At 40.7% G+C, this 15,492-nt stretch overlaps 1 protein-coding gene across 1 annotated transcript; it reads left to right on the forward strand.

The window, feature by feature from the left end:
- The first annotated feature begins 21 nt into the window (after positions 1-21).
- THAP2 (THAP domain containing 2) lies at positions 22-13,414 on the forward strand. The gene is made up of 3 exons (XM_058673876.1): positions 22-298; positions 9,585-9,780; positions 12,773-13,414. Exons 1-3 carry the CDS (start codon positions 228-230, stop codon positions 13,160-13,162), a joined length of 657 nt encoding a protein of 218 aa, XP_058529859.1. The 5' UTR covers positions 22-227; the 3' UTR covers positions 13,163-13,414.
- Positions 13,415-15,492: the final 2,078 nt, after the last annotated feature.

Raw genomic sequence — 15,492 nt, forward strand, 5'->3', positions numbered from 1 at the left:
GGGACCGTAGCCACAGAGACGGGAGAAGTGGGGAGGGGTTTATTTGTCAGCCATGTTGCTGAAGGCACACGCAGGCGACGGGAGCTCCGGGATGGTCGGTTCTGGGGATCCTCACCCGCCATATTAATAAAGAGCCCGGGCGGGGTGAGCCCTGCACGCCCCCTCTTCACCACCGAGCGCCCTGGGTCGGCTTCGTGCGTGCTCGGCCGCAGGCTTGGGAGCGGGAAATGCCGACCAATTGCGCCGCGGCGGGCTGTGCTACCACCTACAACAAACACATTAACATCAGCTTCCACAGGTAACCCTGGGCGGGGAGGGTGCGGACGGCAGCGGGAGCTCCGAGGCTGGCAGCCCGCTCCCGCCTGGAGTCACTTGCTCTGCCGGCAGCTAGGAAGCGGCATTTTGTCCTTTGTGTTTCCCCAGTTGATTTTTTTTTTCTCCTCCGCCCCACCCCTCCCCCGGGAAGGTTTACCTTTTGAATGAAATGCAGGATGAGGGCCCCACAGTGAACGTGGGACAGCCTCGTTTTCTGCCGTTTCACTGATCTTTTCTAGATGACGCCAGGTTTGGGACATGAATGGCACCGTCAGGGAAAAGCTCATCCCCCATGAAGTCGCTGACCACCTTTGAAGCCTGCGCTGTTCCCGTTAAAATCAACAACTTGTCCCTGGCTGAATTGCCATGGGAAGTATTTGGATGTTTCAGTCACACACAGAGCCTGAGGGAATCGTCATTTATAGCCCTGGCCTAAGCGATGTGAATCAGAAAGATAATTCCTTTTTTTTTTTTTCCTGAGAAATAAAAACCCCGGTTTTGTTTTTCCTTCGTTCCTTGGAAGGGTATTCAAAACTCGTTAGTTCTGTCAAGTCAGTTTTTGAAAGCGCTTTGAACACTATCTGGAATGTTTGCTCAGTAAATGTTCAGCTTTCCTGCAACTTGCTGGCACCTGCCCAACATAGTGAAATTACGTGACAACAATTTGTTTTATAGACCTCACAAGTAACATGGTGCTAGAATGTGGAGATTGAAAGGCTCTCCTTACCTATAACTAAATGTGGCCCCTATCAAAACAACAACCTTGTGATGCTTTGTTTTCATAATGTAGTGCTTCATTTAGTCACTCATCAGACAGGTACCAACATTCTGCTATGGATCCAAAAATGTCTTTCCCTCCTGGAATTTAAGTTTAGTGGAGGAGGAGGACATTTAACAAGAAAGCACCACTGAAAGACCCTCAGAGACTCAGAACCAGGAGCCTTGGGAAATCCAAGGACACTTCTCAAAAGGTTCAGTGTTTCCAGTGGGATCAAAGAATGACACAGATTTGGGCTGTTTCGCTAATTAAGTATTTTCTGTCTCCTTCTAAGAGTACTCAGGCCTTGGAGGATTTAAAAAGAAGAATGGCGTGATACTAGCATTTTAGGAAGCCCTGCGGCCATGATGTGGAGAATTACACTGTTAGGGAAAGTGCTGAATTTGATGAAAAAGTACTATAGAATGTGAGTTACTTTTCCCCTCACGCAGAAATCCTATCAATACATCAGCTGAACTAACCATGCATGGCTTAGATGCTGGCACAAGCAGTACTAGATGAAGGGATATGAGAACGGATTAAGGGACATCAGGTGAGGATTTCTTACAAAGCTGTGGTAAAAATCAGGGCAGTCCACCTAGGAACTTGGATTAGGGAGGTATTGATGGAGACAGTGAGACAGGTTTCTCGACATATTTAAGAGAAACAGCTGGACTTGGTCAATTAATTTGGAAGGTGAGAGAGCAGTAAGTCCAGAAATCAGAAACAATGTTGAAAGGATAAAAAAAAAGATGTATAGTGAACACCTGAGAATTTTTTTTTTTTTAAAGATTTCTTCATTTTATTACAGCCAGATATACACAGAGGAGGAGAGACAGAGAGGAAGATCTTCCGTCCGATGATTCACTCCCCAAGTGAGCTGCAACGGGCCGGTGCTGTGCCGATCCGATGCCGGGAACCTGGAACCTCTTCCAGGTCTCCCACACGGGTGCAGGGTCCCAAGGCATTGGGCCGTCCTCGACTGCTTTCCCAGGCCACAAGCAGGGAGCTGGATGGGAAGTGGAGCTCCCGGGATTAGAACTGGCGCCCATATGGGATCCCGGGGCTTTCAAGGCGAGGACTTTATCCACTAGGCCACGCTGCCGGGCCCCACCTGAGAATTTTAACTTAAACTCATCCCTGATGTTTGATATCCTGGTTAGAAACAGTCAAGCATCTAGTCTCAGTGTGACTTTCATATCATCCTTTCTGTGTCATTGCAAGAATTCTTCGCAAGTCCTTCCAGTATTTCCAGTCCATACCACAGTGCCTTGCAAAAGCACTGCATGAGAAAAGCAGTAAAGTTTGGTTGCTTTAACAAAAATAAAATGCCCAGCACGATTGCCTAGTGGCTAAATCCTTGCTTCATGTCCGGGTCCCTGATTATGGCCCAAGAAAGCAATAGAGAATGGCCCAAAGCCTTAGGAGCCTTCACACGTGTGGGAGACCAAGAAGAAGCTCCTGGCTTCGGATCAGCTTAACTATGGCCATTGTGGCCATTTGGGGAATGAACCAGTGGACAGAAGATCTTTGTGCCTCCTCTCTGTATAGCTGCCTTTCCAATTAAAAAAAAAAGGGGGGGGGGCTTGGCAGCGTGGCTTAGTGGCTAAGGTCCTCGCCTTGATCCCATATGGCTGCTGATTCTAATCCCAGCAGCTCCACTTCCTCTCTATCTCTCCTCCTCTCAGTATATCTGACTTGGTAATAAAAATAAAATGAATCTTAAACAAAAAAAAAAAGTAAGTCTTAAAAAACTTTTTTAAAAGGTGCATGGTGGTACAATAACATGCTCACAGTTTGCTCGCTGTTAATTTAACATTTATACTGGAAGTTGTGTCTTAGAACTATTAATAGCTACATTAAAAATACATCTCTAACATAAATATTAACTGACCCCTGGCCTTATGTACAAATTTTATTACTTAAACTAACTTCATTTTTCTTATCTACTAGCCTAGGTCTGCCCAATAATCTGAAACTACCTTTGGCTAACATCTCATTGTCTCTAGATTGATTTTTCGTGTTGTGTCACCATTTCCTCCTTGAAATAGTCTCCACTCTTGAATTATTTCACAGTAGCTTTGGGACTTTCTTATTTCTTGGCCTGTCTCCAGGATGCTCATCAGCCCTTCTCCTTTCCCGTAACCAGGGTCCTCACACTGGTACAGGATGATTTCAGCTATTTCTGTAGTCTCAGGCATATTCACCTGTTGATGCTTTCCATTTCAGTGTCTCTTGTCTCTGTCACTCTGCTTCCAGACTTGAAGGTCAAGTGCCTGCTCAGTAATTTCCCGGTCTCTATCTAGTTCTGGACCGATGAACCGTCATTCCCCCAGATATGTTCCACTTCCTGTATTCCTTTTCTCAGTAAATGGAAACATCATCCATCCAGAAATTTCAAAGTCATTTGCCCTTGACTTCTTACCACTTCTTTATCAGATTATTGCAACAGCTTCTTAACTGTTTCGTCATCCATTCTGCACTCCTAACCAATCTTCTGTTAACAGTGTTGTGTTGCTAAATCTGTAATAACCAACTCCCAGGAAAGAGAGAGGAAAAAAAAAGGAAATAACCTGTGATACAAATACTCCTATCAAGGCTGGAGTTAGAAAAGGATGTGCAGTACTGCACCATTATACTATTTCCACCATATAGTCACAACTGACATTACAAAGGGTATAGAAAATAGGGACTCATGTTGTGGCATAGTGGTAAGGTTGCTGTCTGCAGCACCAGCCTCTCGAATTGGTGCCGGTTTGTGTTCCATCTGCTCTGCTTCTGATCCTGCTCCCTGCTGATGGGCTGGGAAAAGCAACAAATAGTGTTCCAAATACTTGAACCCTTGTGACCCACATGGGAGCCTGGAAGAGACTCCTAGCTCCTGATTTCAGTCTGGCCCAGCCCTTGCCATTTGCCGCTATCTGGGGTGTAAACCAGCGGATGGAAGAATTCATGATTCAGCTTTTGCTAAGGGCTGTGTTTAATTGCCAGTCCAAAAACATTCTGTTAACAGCTGTTGCAATTCAGCTGTTTAATGAGTTACCAGGCCCTCTGGTACTATTTCTAGTCATACCATTCTTGCCTGTGCCCAGGATACTCACAATCCTCACTACTCACGCTGGCTTCTCTCCTTCCTCCTCTTACCCTCCTGACTAGATTAGCCCTTGCTGTTATGTGGTTCCATGCAACCTTGTACTTAACTGTTTATAAAGACTCAACACTTCTAATTACTTTTTACAATTTTTTATTTATTTTTATTGGAAAGGTAGATTTTTACAGAGAGGAGAGACAGAAAGGTCCGTCTGCTGGTTCACTCCACAAGTGATCACAATGGCCAGAGCTGAGCTGATCCGAAGCCAAAAGCTTCTTCCAGGTCTCCCACACAGGGTCAGAGTCCCGAGGCTTTGGGCCTCCTCTACTGCTTTCCCAGGCCACAAGCAGGGAGCTGGATGGGAAGTGGAGCAGCCAGGACACAAACTTGTGCCCATATGGGATCCTAGCGCATGTAAGGCGAGAATTTAGCCACTGAGCCATCAGCTGGGACTCAGTTACTTTTCTTTTTAAGATTTATTTTTATTGCAAAATCAGAGGAGGAGAGACAGAGGAAGATCTTTCATCCAATGATTCATTCCTCAAGTGACTGCAATGGCCGGAGCTGAGCCAATCCGAAGCCAGGAGCCAAGAACCTCGTCCAGCTCTGCCCCGTGGGTGCAGGGTCCCAAGGCTTTGGGCCGTCCTCAACTGCTTTCCCAGGCCACAAGCAAGGAGCTGGATGGGAAGTGGAGCTGCCGGGATTAGAACCAGTGCCTATATGGGATCCCAGTGCGTTCAGGTAATGAGCAGCCATTAGTAGTTGTAACATACTATAAATCAGGCCGAGCACTTACCATATTTTCCCATTTAATCCTTATTCATTAGTCATTGATATTCTTACTTGACGGGTAATAAAAAGCAGAGCTGGGGCATGGTTGTCAACCACAGTGCTTGTATCCCATATTGGAGTGCTTGGTTTTTCCAGCTCCTCTTCCAGTTCAGCTTCTTGCAAATGCAATATCTGGGAGGCAACAAGTGATGATTGAAAAAGGTGGATCCCTTCCACCCATGTGGAAGACCTAGATTGAGTTCCAGGTTTTCTTGATTTCAGCCTGAACCAGTGCTGCTGTTGCAGGCATCTGGGGAGTGAACCAGTAAATGGAACTTCTCTCTCTGGCTGTCCAGAGGCAGGCAGTGTTCTCATTATCTCTGCTATTGTACCAGGTGATTTGTTTCTGTCTCCTCAATACACAATACATGCTCCTAGAAGGCACGTATCATGTCTGTTCTATTAGCTACTGTGTCTTCAATGTCAGACAGTGATTGAAGAAATGTAAGAGGCAGTCACACAAACAATATACAATTGTTTAAAATACTAAGTAATTTTTGATGTTTTTGTGAGCCTGGTATATCCATCTGTTACCAGCATATTAAGTTTTGGAGATTTATAGGTTTTTTTTTAAGATTTATTTATTTTATTAGAAAGTCAGATACACAGAGGAGGAGAGACAGAGAGGAAGATCTTCTGTCCGATGTTTCACTCCCCAAGTGAGCGCAATGGCTGGTGCTGCACCCATCCGAAGCCGGGAACCTGGAACCTCTTCCAGGTCTCCCACACGGGTGCAGGGTCCCAAGGCATTGGGCCATCCTCAACTGCTTTCCCAGGCCACGAGCAGGGAGCTGGATGGGAAGTGGAGCTGCCGGGACTAGAACCGGCACCCACATGGGATCCCGGGGCGTCCAAGGCAAGGACTTTTAGCCGCTAGGCCATGCGGCCGGGCCCTAGGTTTTTTTTTTTTTCATATATACCCTTTTTGACTAGAGTTGTACAGCTGGTTAAGTTACTGCCTTTGATGCCAGCATCTCATTCAGAGCACTGCGTTGTGTCCCAAACTGCTTCCAAACCAGTTCCCTGCTGATGCACTTGGGACGACAGCCAGAGATGGCCCAAGTCCTCGTGCCCTTGTTGTCTGCCTTGGCGACTAGAATGGAGTCCCTGGCTCCTGACCTTAGCCCAGCCCAGCCTGCTGTTGTGACTTTTTGGAAATGAACCAACAGATGGAAGATATTTTCTCTCTCCCTTCCAAATAAATGATTTAGATTTAATTCATTAGAGGGAGAGATGCCTCTTATTTGGCTGTTTCACTTCCCGAAATAAGTGCATTTGTTGCGGATGTTGCCACGCTGAAGCCAGGAACTGGAACTCAATCCATGTCTTCCATGCGGGGGGGTGGGGGGAAGGGCAGTGACCGAACGACTTGAGCTGCTTATCCCCAACTGCTTCCCGGAGCACACATTAGCTGGGAGCTGGAGTCGGGACAAGAGCCAGGACTCGGCCCCACACACCCCAGCGTGAGATGAGGGTCTCAGTGGGATCAGTGATGTGTTGTTGTTACTTAAATCCAGCTTCTTTTTAAGATGTATAGAACCCAGTTGTATATAAACTAAAATTGAAATGTCAATGAAGTAGTCACAGGATGTGGTTAAGAACTTGCGTTTTTCTTTAACATATTGGTTACTCAATACTATGTCAATTAATTCCATAACATTATAAATTGTTGATGATGTTATGTTGGGGCTTTTAATTGATCGGGATGATACTCTGCCGTCTCTGCCTTCAGACTAGAGATGGTCTCCCCAACAAGCCGTTGAACTTATCTGGACAATAAGATGCTGGACTCTATGCTTGGTATATGCTTGCAATGAAAGAATCTTAACTGAGCTTGAACTGTGGCAATGCAGCAAGGTGGAGGAACCCACCATTGGGGAAGGGTTTGGGGAGGGGTGGGGGGAATCCCAGTGCCTATAAAACTGTCACATAATACAATATAATAAAAAAAAATTTCAGCTTATTTGCTATATCTCATTCTTCCAATGTGCTGAGAAAAATCTGTATGTCACATTCAAAATAAAGTTAGTGCCATATAAAAACAAAAACCAAATATAAAACTGTTCGGGGTTAAGTGGAGTAGGCCCTGTCCTGGAACTTTGTGGGCAAGATAGAAAAGTAAACCGTTAGAATAGAATGAAGTTGAGGTAGGCACTTGGGACCCCCACACTCCCTAGCAGGATGCCTGGGTTTGAGTCTAGGCTCCATTGCTAATGCCAGCTTCTTGCTGGTGGGCACCCTAGAAGGCAGCAGTACTGGAGAAGCCCCAGAGGTTGCATGCTTGCCATGCGTGTGGAAGACCTGGATTGAGTTCTAAGCTGGCTTCAGTCTAGCCCTACCTTCGCTGTTTGAGGGCGTTTGTGCAGTGAACCAGAGGGTGGGAAGATGCTGTCTGTCTACCTCTTTTTCAAGCAAAAATAAATAAATAAATAAAGAGCAGTGATTTTAATGCTCTGTGGTATGTGAAGCATCTAAATGCAGTGTTCTGATCCTGAAAATGTGTCTTAGTAAAGGGATTCCCAAAGCTTGAAAAGAGAAGAATTTGGTCAAGTTAGGGTTCAATTTGTTGCACTGGTTTCACAATTAATGAGTTAGTTTTTTAAACAGAACATCACAGGGTCCGGCAAATGGCCTAGTGGCTAAATTCTCACCTTGCATGTACCTGGATCCCATATGGACACCGGATCATGTCCCGGCTGCTCCACTTTCCATCCAGCTCCCTACTTGTGGCCTGGGAAAGCAGTCAATGATGGCACAAAGCCTTGGCACCCTGCACCCAAATGGCAGACCTGGAAGAAGTTCCTGGCTCCTGGCTTCAGATTGGCTCAGCTCTGGTCACTGCAGCCAATTGGGGAGTGAACCCGTGGATGGAAGATCTTTCTCTCTGTCTTTCATTCTCTCTGTAGATCTGCATTTTCAATAAAAAAAAATAACAAATTTTTAAAAAGCATGAAGGAGCTGAAAATACTTGGAAGGTTGTCTTCATTTAGGATAGTACCTATTTATTCTAAACCTATGAGGTCTAAGCAAGCTTGGATTTAAGTTCAGGCTTTAGAAAACTTTTCCACACTCTTAATTAGAGGAATAGAGATCTTTGAAATAAGATTTTACTGTCAGCAAGAGGTGAGGATTGTTTCCTAATGAAGTGAAAAATCTATGAAGACATGAACTGTACAGTGACACACAAATGGTAATACCTTCAAGTCAGCATGTTTGGAGTACAGGGGACAGGAGACAAAAAGTGTTACTATGAAATTGGACCGCCATCTCTTTCTGCTCATTGTTGGTTATGTGAGCAAATCTAGTAGAGCTAACCCTCTGTAACCAGGATTCCATAAATTTAACCAACTGTGGGTCAGAAATACTTGGAAAAGAAATTGTGCCTGTATGAAATATACGTTTTTACACTCTGAACAATACAAACCACAAATATTTACATGGCACTTTTATGTTAAGTACTGTACTTAACTTGGAGATGATGTGAAGTATATGAGAAGATGTATGTATGGCAGTTTGTATAAAGGAATTGAGCATCCAGGGATTTGGGTGTCCGTAGGGTTCCTGGGAGCCAGTCTCCCATGTAAGCCAAGGGGCAGCTGTGTATGTGATACAGTTTCTTTTGGGGCCTCTTAATCTTGTAATATGGCTTCTGATACCTTCTACACACTAGTTACTTCATAATTAATTCTTACAGGCTACGATAGGTGCATGAGGCACTGGACTTTACAGTGTTGAGTCTGTCAGCATAGCTCACAAGCAGAGCCTTAGAGGCAGCCCTTATATTCTTCTCTTCCCTAACAGGTACACTGGAGACAAATTAGTATATTTTGTAATCTGAATAAATATGAAAAGAAAAACATTGCTACAAGGCTTTCTGCCTTTTTATAATAATGCTTTTTTGCTCTGCTCTATAACTTTAAACTTTTTTTAAAAATCAATGTAGTTTAACTACATGGAAGTACTTCATTACTTACTAATTTAAATATTTGATATTTGTATTAACTAAGCAAATTTTAAGTCTCTACTTTGCAAAGCACTGTGCTAAGTGTTGAATAGGTGAAAAGATATAGTAATGATATCTGTCTTAAACTTAATTTTTTGTTTCATTGGAAATTTATTAAAATTTTAAAAATTAGGTGTCATATGAACAGAACATAGAGGAAGAAGTACCACAATTTGCCCTAGCTTTTCTTGATAAAATTCAGTCTTTACATAGTTGATTTCTCTTGAGCACATATACCAGCAGCAGATCAATGCACTGTGAAATTACTTCTGAATATAACTGTTTTATATAAACTTTTTCTAGATCAATTTAGTGTCTTTTTCTTTTACTGCCCATGTAAAGGAATAGAGTACAACAACATATCTGTTGTAGAAGTCCTGAAAACTAAAATCACTCAAATCAATTTTTTGCTAGTTTTTTTCCAACTTATATAAGATTAGCATGAATTTTGTTTCAGTGTTTGCATATTACATTAAATTTCTTATGTAAATGGGCATTACCTTAATTCATCACCTCTTTAATTTCTTGTAGCCATTTAGGTACAGTCATACATGTATGATACACTTGAACTGTTTCTCTTTTTTAAGGTTTCCTTTGGATCCTAAAAGAAGAAAGGAATGGATTCGCCTGGTTAGGCGCAAAAATTTTGTGCCAGGAAAACATACTTTTCTTTGTTCAAAGCACTTTGAAGCCTCTTGTTTTGACCTAACAGGACAGACTCGACGACTAAAAATGGATGCTGTTCCAACCATTTTTGATTTTTGTACCCATATTAAGTCTATGGTAGGTAATGTTCCTCTCCTTTTGCCTTTATAAAACCCATTCTGTTTTGTGTATATAACAAATTAGAATATACTAACATCCATGTATAGCAGTGCTACTCAAGAAAGTTGCAGTATGTGCTATTGTACAATAGAGGTTCTGACTAGAATTAGAGCTCAGGTTTCTTTTTATACTTTTTTTAAATTAATATATTATTTGATGATACAATTCCATAGGCAGAGCTCAGGTTTCTTGACCCCAATTTCCTTTCATGAATCCAAATTGTTTTTACTGTACTGGAGTTTTACATTGCTTATCAGCTGTTAACAATAAATTCACTACTGATGAAATTGTGAAATGCATAATAAAATATCTGGTTCTCACTCTGCTCTTATTTTAAGATAATAGGCAAATACTGCTAAGTACTTTATGAGTAATACACTCAGAATTACCTTAAGGAATCTAAGTTCAGAATGAAATGTAACAGAAAACTTCATAGAACTCCAGCATTCCAGCTGGGCTTGAAGATCTGGATTTGGAACCCTGAGAGGGTGCTTGACCTTGCATAGAACACCTGGAGTTCAAGATTAGAACAAAACTGTGGGTTGAAGTATAAATTGAAAGTGATCAAATGTTAGCAAGTTTAAGGGAATAGAAAAGGCACAGAATGAAAATTATTTTACCTAGTTAGGTAAACCTAGTTGGTTTTTTCAGTGAGAAAAAAAACAAGCTGAGAAAAGGTTGCCAAGAGATAAGAAGGACTAGAATGAGCACAGATAGTTTAACTTTGAAAAGGACAATCTTTTCCTCTGAGAGAAGAAAAAAAAACAAACCACTGCTTAAGAGTGAGTTAAACAGGGCCCGGCAGCGTGGCCTAGCGCCTAAAGTCCTCGCCCTGAAAGCCCCGGGATCCCATATGGGCGCTGGTTCTAATCCCGGCAGCTCCACTTCCCATCCAGCTCCCTGCTTGTGGCCTGGGAAAGCAGTTGAGGACAGCCCAATGCATTGGGATCCTGCACCTGCGTGGGAGACCTGGAAGAGGTTCCAGGTTCCCAGCTTCGGATCGGCGCGCATAGGCCTGTTGCAGCTCACTTGGGGAGTGAATCATTGGACGGAAGATCTTCCTCTCTATCTCTCCTCCTCTGTGTATATCTGGCTGTAATAAAATGAATAAATCTTAAAAAAAAAAAGAGTGAGTTAAACAGTGGATATACACGAATTAATATCTAAATGGGAGAGAAGTCTGAGATAAACACATTTTCACACGTTAGAAAATCTCTGGAAGAGAACTTTATTCATTTTTTAAAACGATTTATTACTTTAACAGGCAATAAACTGCTTTAACAGCAAGAGACACACAGAGAAAGCTCTTCCACTCACTGGCTCACTCCCCAAATGACTGAAATGGCCAGGACTAGGCCGGGCCAGAGTTCTGAGCGTGGAACTCCAACATGAGTGGCAAGGACCAATCTGCCATTGCTTTCCCAGGCACATGAGCAGGGCTGTGGGTCGGAAGTTTAGCAGGCAGGACAGGATGTGGGATATCGTCATCGCAAGTGGGCAGCCTAAACCACTGTACCACAATATCACTTCCTGATTTTCATTTCTGATTTCTTATCACTTCAGAGAGTGCCTAGCACATAGTACACTTAATTGGATAAAATCTGAAATGTGTCTCATTTTTGACATTTTGGTCATTTACTCATTCAGTGAATACCAAACATTATGCTACAATCTAAGACAAATGCTGTGGATAATAAGATCAAAAGTCCGTGGAGTGAGAGAGACAGCAGTGAAGATGCCATGCGGTATTTCTGCAACCTGTATGAGAGTGCCGGGACTCAATTCTGCTCGAGTCCAGCCTCCTGTTGATACCTCCCTGGGAGGCAGCCGTAATAGCCCAGGTATTTGGGTCTCTGCTGCCCTTGTGGGATACCCAGATTGAGTTCAAGGCTCATGGCTTCAGACTGGCTGTTGGGAGCATCTGGGGAGTGAACCAGCAGTGAAGACCTATGTCTGTCAGTCTCTACTTAAAAAAAAAATGAGTCCCTGACAGTTCGCTATGACCAGGGACTGAGGGATCAGCAAAACAGAAAATATATTTCTTATGTGTTCACTATCATGTTTGCAGAAATTCAGATTGTTTCAACTAATGTTTATTTAATGAATGAAAGAAAATTATGAGAATGTGATATAATCTTCTAATTATAAATGTTTTAGTATTGCTAGAGTACAGTCAAGACAGTGAATGATGAATAGAACAAGATCCTAAATAGTATGATGTGCTATGCAACGATTTTTTCCCTTTAGATAATGGGTAGACAAGGAAGAATTAAACCAACATGAGATTAAATTTGCAGAAAAAATTATTCTAGTGACAGAATATGAGAATTTAAATACGGAGGAGAAATTTATCAGGAATCAGATACTTTGCCAGGAAAATTAGTAGGGAGCTGAATCAGAAGTGAAGTAGATAGGACTCAAACCAGCACCCATATAATCTGGTATTGTAGGTGGTGTCTTAGCCTGTCATACTACAACACCAGCTCTCCGATTTTAAATTCTTGAAGATGTTACTGTGAGCAATTAATAAATACATCTTTTGAAACTTAATGTTTGAGAATGTTTCTTTAGACTCTTAAATTTTGTTAAGTAAAAAAGAGAATCAAGCCTGTATCACAAATAAACAAAATGTTGACACATTCTAAATAGGCCTTGGTAACAGAATTACAAAGTTGGTAAGTCTATACAGACTTACATTCAATATTTTGGAAGAGACCTTGGAGATCCACTGTTCCAAATCCATGTTTCAATTTCTCCAGAGAGAAATGACAAAAAGAAATAGATGACTAGAGTATATTCAACAGTTTGAGAATCTTAATCAGTGATTAAATGAGATGGACTGCTGTTGCTTCCCATTAGACTTTTAAAGCAGGTTTACCCAAAGTGACAGTATATATTTATTTATAACATCCATAATTTGTGTTCAACCCTTTAATTTTATTTGGATCAGAAACTCAAGTCAAAGAAGCTTTTGAAGAAAAACAATAGTTGTACTTCATCTGGACCATCTAATTTAAAATCAAACCTAAGTAATCAACAAGTACTACTTGAACACAGTTATGCCTTTAGGAATCCAATGGAAGCCAAAAGGAGGATAATTAAACTGGAAAAAGAAATAGCAAGCTTGAGGAGAAAAATGAAAACTTGCCTACAGAAAGAACGTAGAGCAACTCATAGATGGATTCAAGCCACATGCTTGGTGAAGAATTTAGAAGCTAATAACCTATTACCTAGGGGCACATCAGAATACATCTTACCAACTGCCTTAAATAGTCTTCCCTTGGAGGATTTCAAGATTCTCGAACAAGAGCAGCAAGATAAAACACTGGCAGTCATCTAAATCTGACACAGATAAAGGGCACTGTCACCTAAGTTTAGCTTGGACAGAACTTGATGTTCATCCTTCATTCTTTTTGGAGGCAAAGCTATTTAAGGTAATTATTAAGAACGTTTTATTTGAAGTAACATTACTGTACAGCTTATGAATACTTGATTACAAAATATTCAAAACCTTTTTATGAGACTTTATTTGAAAATTATTGGAAGTGCCTTACGTTAGAATTACATGGACAGTTTTGCTAGGAAATTGTGTTTGCAAGATGTTTTGTCTGTCTGTATTTAAACTATCGTTGAAGAATAACCTGTGACAAGTAATAAGTGTAATTTATATTAGAAAAAGAATTCTTGTTGTATACCAAAGCTGAGAAACTACATTCTAAATAAGATTAGGATTTAACCAACATTAAATGAGACCTTCAAACTACTGGAGTTTGTATTAATTATATTTTTATTGGCACTGTGGTCTGAAAAATTTATAGAAGCCTGAGGTAGGGTCCTTTTATTTCAACTTGATGTATTTTGTTGTTGTTGTTGTTGTTGTTGTTTTGTTTTGTTTTAAGCCAGCAAAAGTGAGATTTTGGCCTTATTCATAAGAATGTTAAATTTTAAAAATATATTGTAAAGTATTTTGAGAGTAATATTTTAGACTATGTAGTGCCCTTGAGTTATCAAATTAGATAAAGCCTCAAGTACCTCAGACCGATAAAAATTGGTAACTGATTATATTCGTCTCATAAGAAAACATGTAAATTATGCAAATGTCAGGATCTAGCTTTACCTTGAACAACGGAGAAACACATAAATCTAAAAAAATACTACATTTGATGCTTCAAAATGGATGCATTAGTAAGCATGTGTTAGCAAGTTCTGCATTAGCAACCACTCTACTAGCATATGTGTTGATGCTGAAATTCTTTAAGCTTTTTGTTTTCTTTCTTTTTTAACATTCTAAATGCATTCTGTGCCTCAGAAATAACGTATCAGTGTGATGGGCCTTTTTTCTCTCCTTCATAAACCAGCAGTGAAATTTAATCATAAAAACACCATATTATATCTTTATAATTCGTAACTTAAAACAGGATCTGTCTTACACATAAGCTTGTTTTTTATTTCGTTTTTCAACGAGTAAAATAGAGCAACCATAGTGCGTATGTAGTTCTTATATGTCTGATAAAGCTATGCAAATGCTAATGATTTTATAAAATTAATTTTATGGTTGCCACATGGCTATAATAGTATTTGCCTTATTTCACCAAATATTTAATAAAAATTCTGTCCTTCAAACAGCTTTGGTCAAATTATGTAAAAGCTTATTAGTGTATATCAAGCTGTTTAATCCTGGTTAAAGCTTGGATACTACCATATGAAAGTATATTGGTAATCATAACTTGATATAAATCATTCCTGTAAAGTAGCAGCTACTTTGATAAAAAAAAAAAGAGGGAGGTCATTTATGTTTTGCTTTGTCAACTATTTGGGTTCCCCACCCTGCCCCCCTTTTAAATGATATTTTATTTGGATTCTAGCAACACTATTTTTACAGTATTAGCACTCTTTTAGTAAGAAATGTTTCAAGCAAATACAAACATGGGAAGAAACTGTCTTACTTCTTGTGAGGCGTTTATAACAAATATTTTATGAAAATCCTATGGATGATATTTCTTAGTTATTTTAGTACTGGTTATAGTTCTTTGAAATTGTAATTATGTATGTTTTTCTAATATGGTTTCAAATATATTTTCAGTAGTATAAATTTGTTGCAAAGATCAACTGTATCTGCATAAGTCAAAATTTAAGTTGGGCCAATTATCGTTGTAGCATAAACTGGTCTCCAAGAGATTCATGTAGTTCACCGCCTTACCCCAAATACAAAAGCAAACACTATTTTATCAATGTAACAAAGTTCCCATTTATAATAATTTTCTTGTATAATATTTGTAAAACCATTAAAGCATGAAATACATCAGGAATCCTGAAATCTTGTATTTTGTGATAGATTTCTTGTCATTCTAACCAAAAACCATAAACATAATCAGAATTGCAGTGGTTTTCCTCTGCTGGACACAAAGCAGATCCTTAGTTCATTCATGTTTTTTTTTTTTTTTAATTTTTTTTAAGATTTATTCATTTTATTACAGCCAGATATACACAGAGGAGGAGAGACAGAGAGGAAGATCTTCCGTCCAATGATTCACTCCCCAAGTGAGCCGCAACGGGCCGGTGCGCACCGATCCGAAGCCAGGAACCTGGAACCTCTTCCAGGTCTCCCACGCGGGTACAGGGTCCCAATGCATTGGGCCGTCCTCGACTGCTTTCCCAGGCCACAAGCAG

Source organism: Ochotona princeps, chromosome 15 (assembly GCF_030435755.1).
Source record: "Ochotona princeps isolate mOchPri1 chromosome 15, mOchPri1.hap1, whole genome shotgun sequence".
NCBI classification, from domain to species: Eukaryota; Metazoa; Chordata; class Mammalia; order Lagomorpha; family Ochotonidae; genus Ochotona; species Ochotona princeps.

What these genes read in the sequence shown, in the direction of transcription:
- THAP2 (XM_058673876.1), top strand. Translation starts at nt 228, where the DNA reads ATGCCGACCAATTGCGCCGCGGCGGGCTGTGCTACCACCTACAACAAA. An exon ending in ATTAACATCAGCTTCCACAG is followed by an intron (nt 299 to 9,584) that starts GTAACCCTGGGC and finishes CTCTTTTTTAAG; the next exon opens with GTTTCCTTTGGATCCTAAAA. An exon ending in GTACCCATATTAAGTCTATG is followed by an intron (nt 9,781 to 12,772) that starts GTAGGTAATGTT and finishes TATTTGGATCAG; the next exon opens with AAACTCAAGTCAAAGAAGCT.